Below are 17,113 nucleotides of genomic sequence, written 5' to 3' on the forward strand. Positions count from 1 at the left end.
CTTTCTCATTTTTCCTCCCTCTTTTGTATATCTCTCTTCTCTCTTTCCAACCCTTTTTGTTCAATTTATACATCACTTAATTGCAATACCACATCAGAGTGGGATTTGCAAGTCTTAGTTGTAAAATTTGGCGTTATTTCACTCTATTTTATTGTCCTGTTAAATTTGAGCCCCTTTCTTTGTGTCGTCGTCTTTTTTTCCTGCTCTGCCGGTTTTCTTACTATTTTTTTTATTTTTCTAGACTCAGTATTTACGTATCTGCCATCATCCTTTTCTTTTTCTCCTGTATTTGACCTCTCTCTTTGTTACTCTCTCCTCTCTGCTCCCTCCTGTTTTCAGCTGCCCTCTCCCTCTCTGCACCCCATGTTAATTTGCAGTCTGCATCGGGGAAGCGGTTGTTTTTAACTCTGAGTTTCTTGCGGCTGACCACAATGTTATATTTAGACAAGGGCTGGAGTTAGGCCTGAAAATGACTGAGTTCGCGAGCAGTGACTACTATCCCCAGTTCACCACGTTTGTGTGTGTGTGTGTGTGTGTGTGTGTGTGTGTGTGTGTGTGTGTGTGTGTGTGTGTGTGTGTGTGTGTGTGTGTGTGTGTGTGTGTGTGTGTGTGTGTGTGTGTGTGTGTGTGTGTGTGTGTGTGTGTGTGTGAGTGCGTATGTTGGTCTGAGGCTTACCGACCCTATTCAACGCTTGAAGCAGGTCCCACTGAAAACAGGTTTCCTGCAGTCAGACAGGGTGCGGCTTGAGTCCATTTGTGTGTGTTTGTCATTTAGGTTTCCTCTCTGTATCATTGCACAACCGGATGGGAATGCACAGATGCGGTTGTTGTGTGCGATGACAAATGCTAGCTGCATGCAACGACCAATTTGAGTCAACTAGTTTATGTGTGTAATGTATGATTAATTTAGTTCTAGAAAGGGCCAGTTGTGATTTTGACACAACTTTACAATTTATATCCATTCTGTCGCTGTTTCAGTGGCTACTTGTTTTCTAATAGAAGCCCTTTAAAGTGTTTTTTTTTTTACAGGAAGAGTTTATTTGAGATTTCGGGGAACCACATGGCTACTATCCCAATATCCTCCCTCACTTTCAGTCTCTTAAAGTTCTTGTTTTTCACTTCTCTTCTCCTTCTCTTTGTTTCTATTTTTCTCTTAATATCCAGCATCATATCATACGATACCATACGCTACACTTGATACATATTTTATCATTCAGGAGGATGTTTCAGCAAACTTAGCGTGAAGTGTCATATCTCAGTCTCCTCTCTTTTTCTTCGTAGCACGGAGGCTTTCAGTGCGGAGCGCGGAGCAAGGGATGGTGCCACCAAAGTAATGATTGTAGTGACAGACGGAGAGTCACATGACGGGGAGGAGCTACCGGATGCTCTCGCGGAGTGCGAGAACAGGAACATCACAAGATATGCCATTGCTGTGAGTACATCTACATCAAGAAAATGATTTGAAATGACTTTTTTTTTTAATGGTGTCAGTTTTGATTCAGGAGATGTTCTCACCATGAAAAGAGGGAAATTATTTTAAGAGATGAACGAGTAACAATCCCACATTATTAGTTGGGTGTGTAGAGCATCCCTGGCATTCCTCACACATTGTGGTATAGGGACCAACTGAACCCTCAAGCAACCACACAATACCACCACCACTCCCCCCAAAATAACATCTCCAAATTACAAAATGAACCCCTTGGGTGCACTAAAATAGCCTAGTGGGAACAAAAACTCTTCCTTTCTAGCCCCACCTAACCCCCCTGACACACACACACTGAGCGGGGGGTTTTTGGTGATAGAGGGGCAGACGGACTCTTGAGGTAGTACTGGTTGCAGACCCCTCCCCTCCCCACAAGAATAGCTGGGGAACATCCAGACTCCACTGAAACCTCAAAGGAAAAGAGCATGTACCCTCATGGAGAAACAAGGAGTGGCACAATGCCACCATACAAATATGTGTACACCATGTACATCAGATGTATTTCATGGATGGGGAATATCAGATACAAGTCACCACTTACTAATAATCAAATTTGATAGTCCTGATTTTTAGAATCATTATGAGAAAATGTCCACACGGCCTGTTGGAGCACACATTTTCTGAAAAGTGGAGCAGGCAAAAGACGGAGAGGATGGACTTTTCTCATAAGTGGGGGGATTGTAGACAGACTACAGTGTTTCCCCTACCATTATATTAGGGGGGGCGGAAAGAAGTCATTTTAGGATACCTTTCTGACAGCTGTCATTAAAAGTAACGCATGAACACCAAGATTCCTTCAAGTGTTTGTGTCGACATCCGTCTGCCCGTTAACCTAGGGGAAACACTGGACTAGAGACACATATTAGTGTTCGAAAAACATAGTAAAGTGTATTTTACACTGCCTGTAGCGCTACATATGTAATCCATTTTAACTCCATATAATACATAGGGAGCAGATTTCTCAGCTAGTTATAGTTTAAAAAACGTGAAACTTCTATTACTGTGTGGCTCTATGTGGGAAGTTTGAGAAAATTTGTTTTCATTTCGTAATTTGTGCAAACGTTTCCCTTAGAAGCTGAAATGAGTGCAAACAGAGAGAGGATATTGGCTTGAAAACCAGAAATTGTGTTAAAATGGGTTGTTATGGTTATTTCACTATGAGCTCTTTAAATTACCACTCTACCTGACTTCAGCAAAAGGTTATACTATGTCAACAAAAGAATACTTACAGAGAAGGAAACAGAAAGCCAGGGACAGACAGTCAATGTATCAGTAGAGCAGATTTTTCTGGGAGCCTTGGATGCAAAAAAAGAGCATTAATTAGAGTTATAATAATAATAATACAAATTAATTTGATTTATATAGTACTTTTCAGTTTACAAAGACACGGCAGAGAGTCGCATTAAGACAAAGCAAAAAGCAAAAGAAAACATTGAAAAAGCAGTTTTTTGGGTTTTAGGTTTTTTAGTCTTTTTTGGAGCGTTTCCCGGATCATTTAGCGCGTTGACAGGTGAGCACTCCTTGTAACAGCGGTCATGTTTTGGTGTCGCTCTCTGAGCCGCTGCCTGTCTGTGTGTGTTCAGTGAAAATGTTTCACAGGGGAGTGCAGAGCCTTCAAAACAACATCGCGCTCACTATAGACTGTGTTTTATACATTAAGGCAGGACAGGGGCTGAAAGTGTGTGTGTTTAGGGGACGTTCATGCTCAGCTATGGATGTATGAAAACATATTTTTAAGGTCTTTATTCTTCTCTTTCTCTGCTCGACACATTTGGCAGCCTGAGTGGAATTTCTCAGCCTCTATGAATTCTGAATGTACATATTTATACGTGGTCTGTCTTCATGTTACACACTACACCCCTCTCACTCCCCCTGCCCTTTGAAAACAGAGGATTTCCTTAGTTTGCTTGGCAGCTGGAGTCACAGGGGGAGATTCTTGGGTTTGGTTTCTCTTATGGAATTTTCTCATTTGTACTTCAGGCAGTAAGCCATACATAGACCACTACTGCTACAATCTATCTCCTGCATCAGTCATCTCTTCACCTCTCTGAGAGGCCTGCACCCCTCATTTACAAACCTCTGGTAGCTACCATTTCCTCGGCTTTTGAGATTTCCAGTCAATTTGTTGCTTTTAGGTCATTACTTGTGAATGACACGGGCCATGAAGTGTGTTTGTTTCAGTTCACGGTTAAATCCTGAAGTTCAGGTAACGTAAGGATGAGAGTATGTAGTGGTGCTATTGGCCCTCTCTTCTATTCCCTCAGACTCCTGTGATATCTCTCTTCAGACTCTCATGAAGATAGTGTTTAAAAAAAAATACTTTTAAACGTTGATGCCCTGAAATCAGAGGAACCTGACTAAGCTTCAAACTGTTGAAAGAAGCATAAAGAACCATGTGTCATCTCCCCTTCTCTCTTCTCTGTCCCTTAGAAATATAACTTCTCAAACATGCCAGTGTGTTTGCACTCACTGTCTTTCTCAAACCCTTTCTCTGCTTCTAGTGTAATCCCTCAGTGTTTTATGAAGCCTGTGTTAACTGCTTATTTGTTTCATGCCCCCCCCCCCCTCTTTCTCTCACGCTGCGCTTCAGGTTTTGGGTCATTACATCCGCCGGCAGCAGGATCCCGAGACATTCATTAACGAGATCAAGTATATCGCCACCGACCCCGACGACAAATACTTTTTCAATGTGACCGATGAAGCTGCGCTCAATGACATCGTGGATGCTCTGGGAGACCGCATCTTCACTCTGGAAGGTGTGTGATGCAGAAGAAAGAGTCAGTGGATGAATGAAAGTTGCACTGCTTTAAAAACAAAAAAAACCAAAGCAGCAATGATACAGTTCTTTGAATGCAAACATTAAAAAAGATGCTTAAAGTATCTCTGAGAAAGCAGGAGATGAATGAAAGACTAACATACACGATGGACTTGAAGAAAGAATATTTAAAACGTTTTTTTAGAAAGTTAAAGAAAATTGAGTCCATGTGAGAAAATAAACAGTAAACCTGCCGAGAAAGCAAGAAAGGAGAGGGAGGTATAGCGGGAGTGTACGGCTGTCACAATATTCTCAGGAACAGGATAGGAAGGCTGATGAAATGTGATGATCCCCTTTAAAATGTTAAGGGAAATCAGACAGGAAGAGACAGGGGGCGAGGAAAGGGTGAGGCAAGTCTGCCACCTGGGGTCCCTCAGAGTGAGTAAGGGTGCCTCTGATGCCATCGAGGTCAGATCCTGAGATGGAGAGGAAGGATGGGTGGAGATAGGTGCAGCCTGACATTGCTTTCTGTCTCCGCCTGTAGGGACGCTGGGCTACAACCAGAGCTCATTCCACATGGAGATGTCTCAGATTGGCTTCTCCACACACACACTGGATGTAAGTTCCTGTTTTATCTCCGTGTCAAGTGTACAGTATGTGTTTACCTGGCCATCTCATCCATGCCACTTTCTGTTCTTCAGGATGGCATTTTGTTCGGGATGGTGGGCGCCTACGACTGGGACGGTGGTGTGTTGAAGGAAGGGCTCAACGGACCCATCATACCGCCCAGAGAGGCGTTTGAAAGCGAGTTTCCACTGGAGCTTAAAAATCATGCTGCTTATTTAGGTACCCGCAAAATATTAAATGCATGTTTTGCATGTTGGTAGATAACTATGACAGATTATTGTGTTAGTGATGAAACATTTTCTACCAGGCTGGAATATGCATGTGTTTGTTGGAAACTCAGACACATGAGGCAGAAAACTGGCAACACAGTCGAAATTATCCTCAAGAAGGATAAAAAAAAATGCAAAATTACTTCTGAGCCCAAAATCATCCCAAACAATAAACCGATTCATAGTTTGGTCTTTAAACTATCCAGAAAAAGGGACAGCCCCCTTTTAAAATATCCTGAATGGCAGAGCTACATCTGAAAATGTCTAATTTTGTCACTAACCTAAACACATACAAGGAAGCTGCCAAACTGTGAACTTCTGGGCCACTGGGACCAGTTTGCCACTTTAAAAATCAAACGACCCCTAGCCCAGTTTGATGGAACAAAAGCTACAGAATGTGTGTGATCCTTTCTAATCATCCCCTTTTTGATTACGAAAAAAATGAGTCTGATTTTATATCATAAGTTATGAATGAACCTCTCCTGTGGAGTTAACTCTCAAATCACATACGTCAGAGATTTATATCAGCATGCTGTAAACAGACAGACCACACTTTTAACTGTATAAACATGCAAACTGAGGCAACCACAAACAAGAACATGAGGTTGAGAAACTTTGGCTCCGCTCTGTTCAGGTTGAACATACGATAGTCACTAACAGCAGCACAGGTCCAATGGGTTTGTGGTGATTTAAAACATTTAAAAACAGCAGTTTGATTCTTTAACTCTTACATGTGGGGCACTGATTCTTTGCAGTTTCACGTGATGTGTACCTATGTGTGTTTTTCAGGTTACACAGTGTCTTCTGTGATAGTTGGAGACTGGAGGAGGCTGTATGTGGCTGGGGCTCCTCGATTCAAACACAAAGGCAAAGTGATCCTATTTGAGCTCAGTGACGAGGGAGATGTCAACATTGTACAGGCACTCAATGGAGAACAGGTAAAGCTATCTTCATGAGTCAAATCAGTTTCTATTTATTTATTGCAGCAGGGTAAAGCAAGGGCTCCACCTGCTGGCAGTCATCTGACAGAGCATGTTTCTGTGTGTAGATTGGGTCTTACTATGGCAGTGAGGTGTGTGGGCTGGATATCGACCAGGATGGCATCACTGATGTCCTTCTGGTCGCTGCTCCAATGTTCCTCGGCTCAGGAAACAAGGAGGCCGGCAGAGTCTACATTTATACTCTCAGTGGGGTAAGACAGCAGTAACGCTGATCATCTCCCTCCCTATGAATTGCTATGCAACCACTCAGAGAACATACAGCATTTATTCAGTTATTTTCTCATCATTGATCTCAAAACCTGACGTAAAACTTTAGCTATTCCCCCTTTTTTGTGTCCCAGGAGGAGGTGTTTGTCTCCAACGGTACCCTGAAGTCCGAGGAAAAGTCCCAGGATGCCAGGTTTGGTTACGCACTCGCGGCCGTTCCAGACCTCAACCATGACGGCTTCACTGACCTGCTAGTGGGAGCCCCACTGGAGGATGAACACAGGGGGGCCCTCTATGTCTACCATGGCAACGGCATATACGTCATCCACAATTATAAGCAGGTACTTGTCATTTTCCTACGATAAAGTTTCTTTCTGTTTTTAAGAATTCAGTCAAGCTGATTTTAGTTTTTTTTTTTTTTTGTGTGTCTTCCTTTCCCATGATGTCAGCGTATTGCTGGGTCATCGATCTCCCCCTCCCTGCAGTATTTTGGCCGCAGTATAAGTGCTCGGTTGGACTTGGATGGAGATGAGCTGATAGACTTGGCAGTTGGAGCACAGGGCAGTGCTGTGCTACTCAGGTGTGTAGAGCAATGTCTGGAGAAAAGGGAAGGGCATTTCAAGAACATGTTTTATTGTATAGCCTCGAGCACATGGGGATAACAAAGCTCCTGTGATAAACTTTTGGTTTGGGTCAATTTTGCCCCCCTCCCCCCCCCCAGCTTGTTTCATAACTCCTCACAGGAACCTTAAATGCATCGCCTTAAATCATCTAGTAACCCAAACCCACAAAGAATTCCTCTCTCTATGTAGATTCACATCCCCTACTGGTTTCTACATGTCTGTGGTGTCACATGGCTGACAAATAAACCCTGTTTTATCATGCCCTGTCTCTCCTCTGTGCAGCTCTCGAAGCATCGTCCAGATCAATGTGAGTCTGTCCTTTGAGCCGCACTCCATCAACGTCATCCAGAAAACATGCCAGAGGGGAGGCAGAGAGTCCGCCTGTCTCAATGCCACCGCCTGCTTCACAACTGTCTCCCGTTCCCCTGGATCACACAGCAACAGCTTTGGTATAACACTTTATTTGTACACTCTTCCTCTCTAATCCTTCTTAGAGGGACTGTGTGTGTTGTGAATTGGCAAGGCACACGAATTACTGGAGTGGGAATATTCCAACACTCACCATCTGTCCCAATTACCTGCTCTCTCCTCAGATCTGTGGGTGTCGGCCACGCTTGACGACAGGAAGTTGTCTGCTCGTGCACTTTTTGACGACAGCTCCAACAGACAGACGCAGCTGGCTGTCCCGGTTCACACGGGACGAACTGTCTGCCACAAATTGCCCTTCCACGTCTATGTAGGATTCCTAAAATCATGTTTTGTTGTTGTTCAAACAAAAACACACTCAATTTTCTTATCACAAGCATTGTTTTCTGTCTTTGTTGTAGGATACCGCTGATTACATCCGTCCAATTAGCTTCTCCCTGCGCTTCAAGATCAACAATACAGAGAGTGGGCCAGTGCTGGATGAAGGTTGGCCAACCACTGTCAAGAAAACTGTAAGCAGCACATTTACTGACGGCTTTCATCAGCCCCCTTCACACAGGCAGCCTGACAACTACAATATTTCTGAACAACCTGTCTAATTCTTCCTGTATCCCCTGGTCCTCAACACAGGAGATTTTTGCTATTCAGAAACCTTCTAGAAAGAGGAGGCCCTCAGGAGAATGGAAAGGGATACTGCTAAAGTGTAATGTTCACAACAAATTAAATATGGCGGACGAAGAAACATAGACCAACACTATGAAAAAGAACATTCTGGCGAGCAGAATAGAGTAGGAACCAGCTTCATTACGTGCACAAAGATCCTACCAGTTTCTCACCGGTCACTTGATATTAATGTCATTAACTCCGCCCACTCTCTCGTGGTCACTTTTCCTGAATAATACCTGCTGCATTCACACATCAGCTCAGCGTCTTGCCGACATTTTACTAAGGGGCTGGCAGGAAAAAGTGTGGGGGGAAAGTTAGGGAGGATAATTTGGCCGTTTGTTTTTGCAGCTCACCCCCCCAAAACTTCTGCAAATGTTCAAAGATGCAGTGCATGTATGAAAATGGCTTTACTGAGGCACATTATCTTCCTCGTCTCCATAAATCATCCTTTCCTATCCTCTTGTACCTCTTCAGATACAGTTCTTTAAAGACTGCGGGGAGGACGATGTGTGCACCACAGACCTGGTGCTGCAGGCTCATATGGACATCTCAGGGACCAGGTACAGATTGGACATATTTTCTCTATTCTCTTCGCGAGCTATGTAGTTTTGAGTGAGTTGTCATTGTGTTTCCTCCACAGACAGAAGCCTTATGTGATTCGCAGCCCTCGTAGGCGTCTGGCGGTGGAGGTGCAGCTTCAGAACAGACTGGAGAACGCCTACAACACAAGCCTGACGCTGCACTACTCACGCAACCTGCACTTCTCCAGCCTCAGCATTAGAGTAAACCACTCCATAATCAACTACCAAATGCACCACTAAGCAAACAGTTCCATCAATATTTATCTAATATATGTAGACTTATTTTTGAAAAACGCCCTTTCTTTCCCTGTAGGAGGATGCCCACTTTAAGATCGAGTGTACAGCACTCGGTGCCAACAGCCACTCGTGTAACGTGAGCTATCCAGTTTTCCGCTCCCAGTCAAAAGTACGTCCACGCTGAGGGAATAACCATCACTCCCCCCACTCATACTTCACTTCCTCCAGGTGTCATGTGTCACTTCAGCAGCCTCCTCTCTCTTATGTTTGCAGGTTAACTTCATGCTGGAGTTTGAGTTCAGCTGCACATCTCTGCACAGTCGAGTGCAGATGAAGCTTCACGCTGCCAGGTAGCTCGCCAAAGCACACATACTGTCGATATTATTAAGCATGAGGTTTTTTCAAGATTAAATATGCTGTGTTTTCTATGAAAAACTCCAGATTTATGTTTCTTTCTGGTTCTCCTACAGTGACAGTATAGAGAGAGAGAACACTTTGGGGGACAACAGTGTTCAGCTGCAGAGTTTTGTCCAGTATGAACCAGACATGTTTGTTAGCAGGTAAGTTTGTTTAGGATACTCTACCTTTAAATCAAATATTCAGACTAAAAAAACCAAAACATTTTGTGGTAATTGTCATGTTTGCTTTCTGTTTTTTCTGTGCAGTGACTCTAATTTGAACCGATATGAGGTCCACCCCACTCGTACGGTGTCAGAGGCAATTGGACCAGAGTTTTACACGCACCTCAGGGTATTAAACAATGGCTAACGTGCTAATTTTACAAACGTTAATGCTTCAAGTAAAACAGAGTAAATTAGAGCATGTTTTTGTTTGTGTTTGTAGCTGCAGAACCTCGGCTGTTACTCTGTGAGTAATCTGGAGCTCAGGCTGCATCTGCCCTCTGTGGCAGCCGGAGACCGCGTCTTTATGACCGTCACTGATGTCTTTTCATACAACGTGAGTAGAGCTGCTGCTTGAGTGTACGTCTCTCTCTTTTAGATCATGTCTGACATATTTAACGCGCCCATCACACCCCCAACCCCAACCCCAACCCCCACCCCCACACAGGCCACAGGGGTGAACTGCAGTGTGCTGAGTGATCTTGCCCAGCTGAAGGCCAGACAGAGAGACGTGCGCTCGCTTCATCCTGAAGACATGATGCAGAGTGACGTACTGGTGAGGCCCCCCTGGTGACACAGCAGCTGCTGAACACTGTGCAGCATCACACAACACACTGACATGCTGTTTGTTTGTGTGTGAAGAACTGCAGCAGGTCATGGTGCACGGAGGTGGTGTGTGAAGTCCAACAGCTTCTAAGAGGACAATCTGCCATTATTCGTGTCAGCCGCAGAGTTCATGATGATTTTTTCAGAAAAGTGAGTTCTGCAACAGCCCCCAGAAGGTCATATTTTTTCTGTCCTGTGACACAAACATCAGTCATCACCCCCGTCTCCTTTCGTAGGCCAAATATAAGTCAGTGAGGATAATAGGTGCCTATCGCCTCGAAGCTCAGGAGACGAACCTCATCACTTTGGGCACAGGAACAGTCTGGAGGGAGGTAAGACGACTGACACAGTAAAGCAACTCACTCGTGTATTTTGGGTTGTTCTGAGATTAAAAAGAGTCGAGCCAATCGGAGACAGCATAAAAATAACTAAGAAGTGTATGGGTAAGAAGTCGCCTCAGCTTCTGGGCCTTTCTAAGGCAGACATGTTTAGAATTATGCTGGTAACCAAATGAAACAACATGAAAACAAAAAGGTCATCAAGGTCCAACACTATTAGCTGATTGGCTTAATATGATGCATGAAATCTTTTACATTGAAAATGCATTGAGTTTATTAATGGAGCAGACTTCAGGGTAAGAGCATCAGTGTTATTGCAGTTCCCCTGGTTCTCTGCTACATGGACTATTGTGCTTTTAGGTTTGTTCTCAAAATTATGTTTAATTGTATTTTTAAGAAAAGGATCCACTGTATGTTGAACCAGCTGTTTTTCAATTGAAGTTAAAAGGCACTTAAACTAAATAAAGAAGTCTGTGCTGTGATTTTGAGCTGCAGAAATTGGAGTATTTTCTTTCATGTCTCTTTCTGCAGACTGTACTGGAGGTGCTAAAAGGCAGAGCTATTCCCATCTCACTGTGGATTTTAATTGGTAGCATCATCGGAGGTTTGCTGCTACTGGCCCTTATCATTTTCATACTATGGAAGGTACTTTGGTGACACATTTAGCACAATATTTTTACAGGATAATGGATGTGTTTTGGACCGACCAATCAATCTCTCTTTTTTTTTTTCTTACCAGCTGGGATTCTTCGCACGCAAACAGAGAGAAGAGGATGAGAACCATGAGGATTGAGCCCAATTTCTGCTGCCATGACAACAGTCATTTGCCATGATGACTACCACATGAGCTGAGTCTGCCCATTAGCGGGCACAGAGATAGTCCTGGGACTGGACTCGATACACAGACGCCACAGGAACCTCCAGGACCAAAGAGAGAATCACTAGGGTCCAACAGAAATGCACTACCCACTTATTCCAGGGTCGGGGGCACTTATGTAAATAATCTTGTTCTATTTTTAAAGCAATCCCAAAGTGTATTAAACCACAATACTTCTATTTAATATGCAGACATCTTTATGGTTTCTCATTTCATATGATCAATTTGTCCTGTGTTTGTTTTACAGTTTTGTGTTTGTTCTTTAATAAAATAAAAATTGAAAGAAGTTTTGCTGCGCTCAGTTTATTCATTTGCTGAAACATGCAGTAAAATAACAATAAATTTAGATTTTATTTCACTCCAAACTGAAACAATTCAGACATAGAAACTATTTAAAAAGCCATATTGACTAAAGCACATGTGACTCAGCTTGCTGCTGTGGCAGTTGAGTTAACGTAGGACTCAAGAAGAAAGATGGTTTCATCTACCTGGTTCTCTGCTGAGTCTAACCTGCAGGGGGAAAGAAAAGCAGTGACTACTAACACTAACATGTGACTAAAGATGTGATTCACTGATGTCAAGAATACAAAAGGAATTGTAATTCTGTTATTATCTCCCTCTTACTTGTTGATATGGAGCCGCAGAGACGCCAGTTGTTGCTTTTCAGATGCAGTGATCATCTCCTCCACCTCTGTCAGCTGTTCGGGCTCAGCCCCGCTGGCCTGAAGAGATGCCAGAATGGCCTCGATTCTCTGAGACTTTTCCAAGAGACGCCTGTGGACAGAAAACCAATCAACTAATGATCTGAGGCAGAAAAAAACGTTTGTTACTTTATCACACAGACAACATGTGCACACAGTTTTGATGAACTTACTTGTTGTCTTTGGTCTCAAACAGGCGGCGCTCAATGAGGTTTGCTACTGTCTGCACACAGAAAAATATTCAGAGATCAAACATTACTTAGAGCAAACGGGACATAAAGTAAAGCAGATATCTTTGTTGTAGCCCTCTTCTATCCAGAGCTGTGACACTATTCTACCTTGTAGCAGTTCTGAAGCAGCATTCTCGCAGTAGGGAGCTGGTTGACGGTGTAAAGATAGAAGGTACGAGAGGGAGCATAGTCAGGGGTCTTAGGGATTTCCTGAGAATAAAAAATAAAACACATCATGACTGTTCGGAGAGGGTGAGTAGGTGGATTACAAAACAGAAACTGGAGCTACTCCCTGAAATGTTTTGAGCCAAATCCTCTCTGTGTGCTCATTCAAACTGTCAATATGCCAGAGAAACTGCAAAATGGTCACTTTGATAATGTTCTTCTTTCACCAATGACCATGGACAGGCTGTAATAAAAGACTGGGCTACTCTGCAGCACTTTTAGAAATACCTCATTCACTAAGTGCAGCTAAAAAAAAATGTGTGCCAAACAATTTTCAAAGTAGGTCTTTGGATCAGATCTTTTTGGATTACTCCCATTCTCCAGGAAGTCTCATGTTGGTACACCAACAGAACTGACTTGAAGAGAGACATGAAACCAGCCATGTATACTGTACTTCATCATGTTTTCCTCATTGCAATCAGATTAGAGATTAAAAAAAGATATATTGTAATGTCTTAGTAAGAAAATATCAATAAAAGAGAAATATTACCTGTAGCTGCACCAGGTTCTCTGAAAGCAGCGTGTAGAGCATGTCTTTAGCCTCTTTAGCTGGAATCATAGCAAAATCCTCCACCTGTTTCTGCTCCAGGTGACGTTTCCTTAGCAACAGCCGGAAGATGCGTGCAGATCTGGAACCAAATCTGATGACAAAAATAAAGATGGATTTAATTGACCATACAGGACATCGAGCACACTTATTAAAAAAACATACTGGCCTACCTCTCCTGCACGACTGACTCAATTGTGGCCCGAGCCAGATTGGCCAGCGCTCTGTGCAGATCTGAGAGATGAGTTAAGAAAAAGCATCCCTGCCTCGGTTTTCATGAATTAAATAGCACATCCTTTGGACTGTTCATATAAAAAAAAAGGATACTGACAACATACATCCCCCCTCCACTTTCTCCAGCCTTCCCCACAAACTCCATCTAGGAAAGGAAAGATAAAGTTTATTTAGGGAAATCTTGGAGGTAAAAACTAATACTCATCAAAGTGATATGTGTCTTCCAAAGGTCTTACCGGGTCATCAACCAGTAGTGTGAGGTACTGGTCTAGGATGGGTCTGGCAATGCTGTAACTATTGGGGAGGGATCTGAAGATCTCATTGGATGAGAGGGGCTTTGTGCAGGCTGCTGTGGGCGAGGTCGTCACCTCGCTCATCCTCAGCATCGTCCTCACTATCTCACTGCTAGTCTGTGTTATTTACATAAACACATTTGGAAAGACAATTTCTATTATCAAATGAATTTTATTAATAATTGGCTGTATGATTTCACTTCCATCAAATATACTGACAGCTGATACATCAGATCTGTTTGCTCCTGGTCATAATAATTTTTCAAACATTTTGTTCTTTACTCTAAATAAATCAAAACAGAACGTTGGACAAATTTAGTTCTCAGCTATAGTTTCAGACTTATTGTACCACAAACCATAAAGTTGTTATTGTGAAAAATCCACAATTTGAAAAATCCTTCAAAGAATAGTTTCTTAGGGGAATGAGTCCTTTCTGATGGATCAGAGATTGATATCACTCTGAACAGCAAACAAGAATCTATAGCTGGCAGCCTGTCAGTTCACCCAAACACCAACAATGCAGCTGGAACAGCTAGTCTCACTCTGAAGGTAACAGATTCCACTAACAAGTACTTTCAAAGTTAATGAATTAACAAGCGATTTCTTGTTTAACACTGATAATAACTGTTGGTGTATATTTTGGCTCCCTTACAGTCTTTTCATCACCCTAGTATTTATAGGATAGTATCTTGGCAAACAATTGACAAGAGATTGAGCTTTAAATGTGCTGATAAATGGATTTTGATATTTTTGCTCAGACCCATGAAAGCTACTTCCCCATTTTCTCAAATATTCTTATTTAACACTTAAAAAAAAGGGTGATTTGTGTAAAAAAATGATTTTTTTTTAAATAATATATTTTAAAAATCCATATGGAAACCAGACCTCGCTGAACAGGCCAGAGGGGAACTCTTAGCTGTTGTCTAACTCTGTTTTGTGTTTTACTCTGTGTTTTGTGTATGCATGTTCTTTGGTGGGAATTGTCTGTTATGACAGTAACAGTGCTGTGAAAAATAATTTCCTCAATGGTAACAATAAAGTCAAAGTCAGACCTGGCCCAGTTTGTTGGCTACAGCACTGATGATGGCCTGGTCTCTGAAGTGGAGGTGGAACCTCTCAAAATTCACCTGCCAGTAAATCCCCTCATCACCATGCGTCTGAGCACAGAAGAGGGAGACACAAAGATAGAGGGGTGAAAGGTCACACAAAAGTTAAACAATATGTTATATGAAGGAAAGAGGGACAGGAAGAGAGGTAAATGCATTTTTTAATTTGAAGCAAACGTGTTTAAAACATTTTTCCAAACACCCACCTCCGTATCCATTCTAGCCTTCTTCGCGTTCCTTTGGTCCTCTCCATCCTCGCTGGAGAGCTGCCGTTTGCCTCTCCCTGTGAGTGTCACATGAGGCACCCTGTAACAGTCGGGGAAGCTCTCTGCTGAGGGCGGAGCTGTGCTAACAGGGACAGCAGGAGTACCAGGAGTAGCAGGTGTAGCTGAAGTAGTACTTTCTTTTTTCCCTGCTGCCGCCATTGGAGGGCAGCGCTGAAGAAAATGGGTCTCCACCAGTTTGGAAAAAGCAGAAGACACTTCACTGTAATCCATACTGTGACCATCTATAAGAAAGACGAAAGAAAAAAATGGATGTTTTCATAGAGCGCACACTCACAGCTGCAGGAGACACAGACACATTTCTACAGTCTTTGATTAACAACATCTTTAGGTTACTGACCCTCCATGTTCTGTGTTAGGCGGTCGGCCACTGTCTTAACCGTGCTGCTCATGGTCATGTCCCCCCTCTGGAGTAACTCCTCTATGATTAGCTCTCCGGTGTCACCATACAGGGTTTTGGCGGTGTATATGTAACGTGGGTATCGCAGAATTCTCAGGATGTGATCACTGCTGGTCAGATACTCTGTGGGGCTCCCAGGACCTTTACGGCCTGCGCTGAACACACAGACCCCGTGCTGCACAAGCACACACAGGGACTTCTTTACCTACAGTGGCAGAGAAGAGACACTTAATTGACAAGCACAACAAAAATGGATCATTATTCAAATTAATCTTATCAAAAAATATTACAGATAATAGTAGGAATTTATAAGCATGCATTGTTCTACTCTTATCACTCCAATAAGCTTCAAGAAAAATGGATTTCAGTTGTATAATTTTCCTCACATAAAATAACTGTATTTCTACCAGATTTGAACTATCATGTAAAAAAAAAAAAAAGCAACCATGATAAAATAAATGTGTATTACATTTGAATTCTTCCTGGCATTGCTTCACTTATGAACCATAATACACAATGTGTGATAAAACAGGGTGTGAAGTAGAAACAGTCACAGCCTGAACAGTATAGGTAAGGAGTGGTACCAGGTCAAGAGAGATGCCAGTCTCATGAATGACGGTTCTCAAATTCTGTGCGCCACTTCGGAGAAGGTGCGTTCCCACTTTTTCCACCAGTTCTCCAAAGTGCTCCCGCAACAGCAGACCACACAGACGAACCTCCTGGGCGGTCATCTGAACAGACAAGACATCACCAAATAGAAAAACGTCCTCGTATTTTTAACACAGAGTACTTATTTACTGTAGGTTTCGTTTTATTTGACTGACCTTTTCAGAACACCTGTTTCTAATCAAGCACTAATTAAAAGCTTTAAAGGGCCTAAAGCTTGCTAACTGAGGCGACAGTTACTGTAGGAGGCATGTATTAGAAAATAGACAATTGTCATAATATCCACAACTAGACTGTTGTTCATAAATATTTGTCTCTTACACAATGTTTGAAAATGTTGGAGGATGACTACTGTTGCTTTTTTTAACCATACTGTAGGAGCTTTTCACAACAATTTTCACATGTGAATAAGATAAAAAAAAACAAGTAGCCAATTAAAGGTCCAAATCAAATCATGTTATAATGTGTTTAAGCTCTTCCTTAAAGCATGAGCCATGTTACAGATGTGTTGGAGTAAAAAAATGCTTTAAGCTTCAATGCTGCAGAATTGCATCACCCATGATTACCAATAGTTCCCAACATTACTGAGTCGTGCTTATGTAGAAAGGCATGCCCTATCAAACCCTTTTCTCTTGAGTTTTATTTTATTATTTTGGATAACTTTGCTGAAATGTGAACTACACAACATTTCCTGTTTGGTAGTAAGGTGTCATTGCTTGTAATACATGGTAACAAACAAAGGCTACGCAAAGGACAGTTCAGGCACACATAAACACAGAGTGGCGCAGTTAAGCTTTTCAATTAAACTTAGTTTGTTTGTAATAAAATGTTGACAGTCGAAAATCTACTGGTGAACGACGGATGACCGCAAAAAGGTGAAAAACTTTGCACGCATGTAAATTATAAACTTCTACAGCCAAACATCATGTCAAGTATCTACTACTTTTCTCTTTAACAGACCTTGCTGGACAGGGAGAATCCTTCCTTTTAAGCCCAAAAGATTGACGTCAAAACCACAGACTGTAAATAATGTCTACACACATGCAGCTTCTCGTTGTCAACACATGAGCACTTCCGGTCTCCGGCTTTACCCTCGCTTGGATTTGCT

At 42.5% G+C, this 17,113-nt stretch overlaps 2 protein-coding genes across 2 annotated transcripts in view; one reads left to right on the forward strand and one right to left on the reverse strand.

Moving 5' to 3' along the window:
* The window catches only part of itga10 (integrin, alpha 10), a 28,331-nt gene extending 16,726 nt beyond the window's left edge, over positions 1 to 11,605 (forward strand). Inside the window, exons 8-30 of the mRNA XM_061050487.1 lie at positions 1,282 to 1,432; positions 4,077 to 4,242; positions 4,786 to 4,859; positions 4,943 to 5,087; positions 5,927 to 6,075; positions 6,186 to 6,329; positions 6,480 to 6,686; positions 6,795 to 6,925; positions 7,251 to 7,417; positions 7,562 to 7,704; positions 7,796 to 7,906; positions 8,535 to 8,620; positions 8,701 to 8,842; positions 8,955 to 9,047; positions 9,152 to 9,228; positions 9,349 to 9,438; positions 9,544 to 9,628; positions 9,722 to 9,835; positions 9,947 to 10,054; positions 10,141 to 10,254; positions 10,341 to 10,436; positions 10,974 to 11,087; positions 11,182 to 11,605. Coding sequence (XP_060906470.1) covers positions 1,282 to 1,432; positions 4,077 to 4,242; positions 4,786 to 4,859; positions 4,943 to 5,087; positions 5,927 to 6,075; positions 6,186 to 6,329; positions 6,480 to 6,686; positions 6,795 to 6,925; positions 7,251 to 7,417; positions 7,562 to 7,704; positions 7,796 to 7,906; positions 8,535 to 8,620; positions 8,701 to 8,842; positions 8,955 to 9,047; positions 9,152 to 9,228; positions 9,349 to 9,438; positions 9,544 to 9,628; positions 9,722 to 9,835; positions 9,947 to 10,054; positions 10,141 to 10,254; positions 10,341 to 10,436; positions 10,974 to 11,087; positions 11,182 to 11,235 — 2,761 coding nt within the window. The 3' untranslated portion in view covers positions 11,236 to 11,605. The remainder of the gene's footprint in view (positions 1 to 1,281; positions 1,433 to 4,076; positions 4,243 to 4,785; positions 4,860 to 4,942; positions 5,088 to 5,926; positions 6,076 to 6,185; positions 6,330 to 6,479; positions 6,687 to 6,794; positions 6,926 to 7,250; positions 7,418 to 7,561; positions 7,705 to 7,795; positions 7,907 to 8,534; positions 8,621 to 8,700; positions 8,843 to 8,954; positions 9,048 to 9,151; positions 9,229 to 9,348; positions 9,439 to 9,543; positions 9,629 to 9,721; positions 9,836 to 9,946; positions 10,055 to 10,140; positions 10,255 to 10,340; positions 10,437 to 10,973; positions 11,088 to 11,181) is intronic.
* Positions 11,603 to 17,111, reverse strand: polr3c (polymerase (RNA) III (DNA directed) polypeptide C). Its single transcript, XM_061050488.1, has 13 exons — positions 16,966 to 17,111; positions 15,924 to 16,070; positions 15,280 to 15,544; positions 14,862 to 15,163; positions 14,602 to 14,706; positions 13,493 to 13,666; positions 13,350 to 13,401; positions 13,196 to 13,256; positions 12,966 to 13,116; positions 12,359 to 12,460; positions 12,194 to 12,243; positions 11,944 to 12,093; positions 11,603 to 11,829 (listed from the first exon to the last, which is right to left on the reverse strand). The coding sequence occupies exons 2-13, from the start codon at positions 16,068 to 16,070 to the stop codon at positions 11,745 to 11,747; spliced, it is 1,644 nt and encodes a 547-aa protein (XP_060906471.1). The 5' UTR covers positions 16,966 to 17,111; the 3' UTR covers positions 11,603 to 11,744.
* Between the last annotated feature and the right edge of the window lie 2 nt (positions 17,112 to 17,113).

Source organism: Labrus mixtus, chromosome 11, assembly GCF_963584025.1.
Source record: "Labrus mixtus chromosome 11, fLabMix1.1, whole genome shotgun sequence".
Lineage (NCBI taxonomy): Eukaryota > Metazoa > Chordata > Actinopteri > Labriformes > Labridae > Labrus > Labrus mixtus.

Coding starts and splice junctions, on each gene's coding strand:
- polr3c (XM_061050488.1), bottom strand. CDS start 16,070: ATGACCGCCCAGGAGGTTCGTCTGTGTGGTCTGCTGTTGCGGGAGCAC. Junction 15,545..15,923: donor CTGGCATCTCTCTTGACCTG/GTACCACTCCTT, acceptor CTGCCACTGTAG/GTAAAGAAGTCCCTGTGTGT. Junction 12,461..12,965: donor AGAACCTGGTGCAGCTACAG/GTAATATTTCTC, acceptor TTTTATTCTCAG/GAAATCCCTAAGACCCCTGA.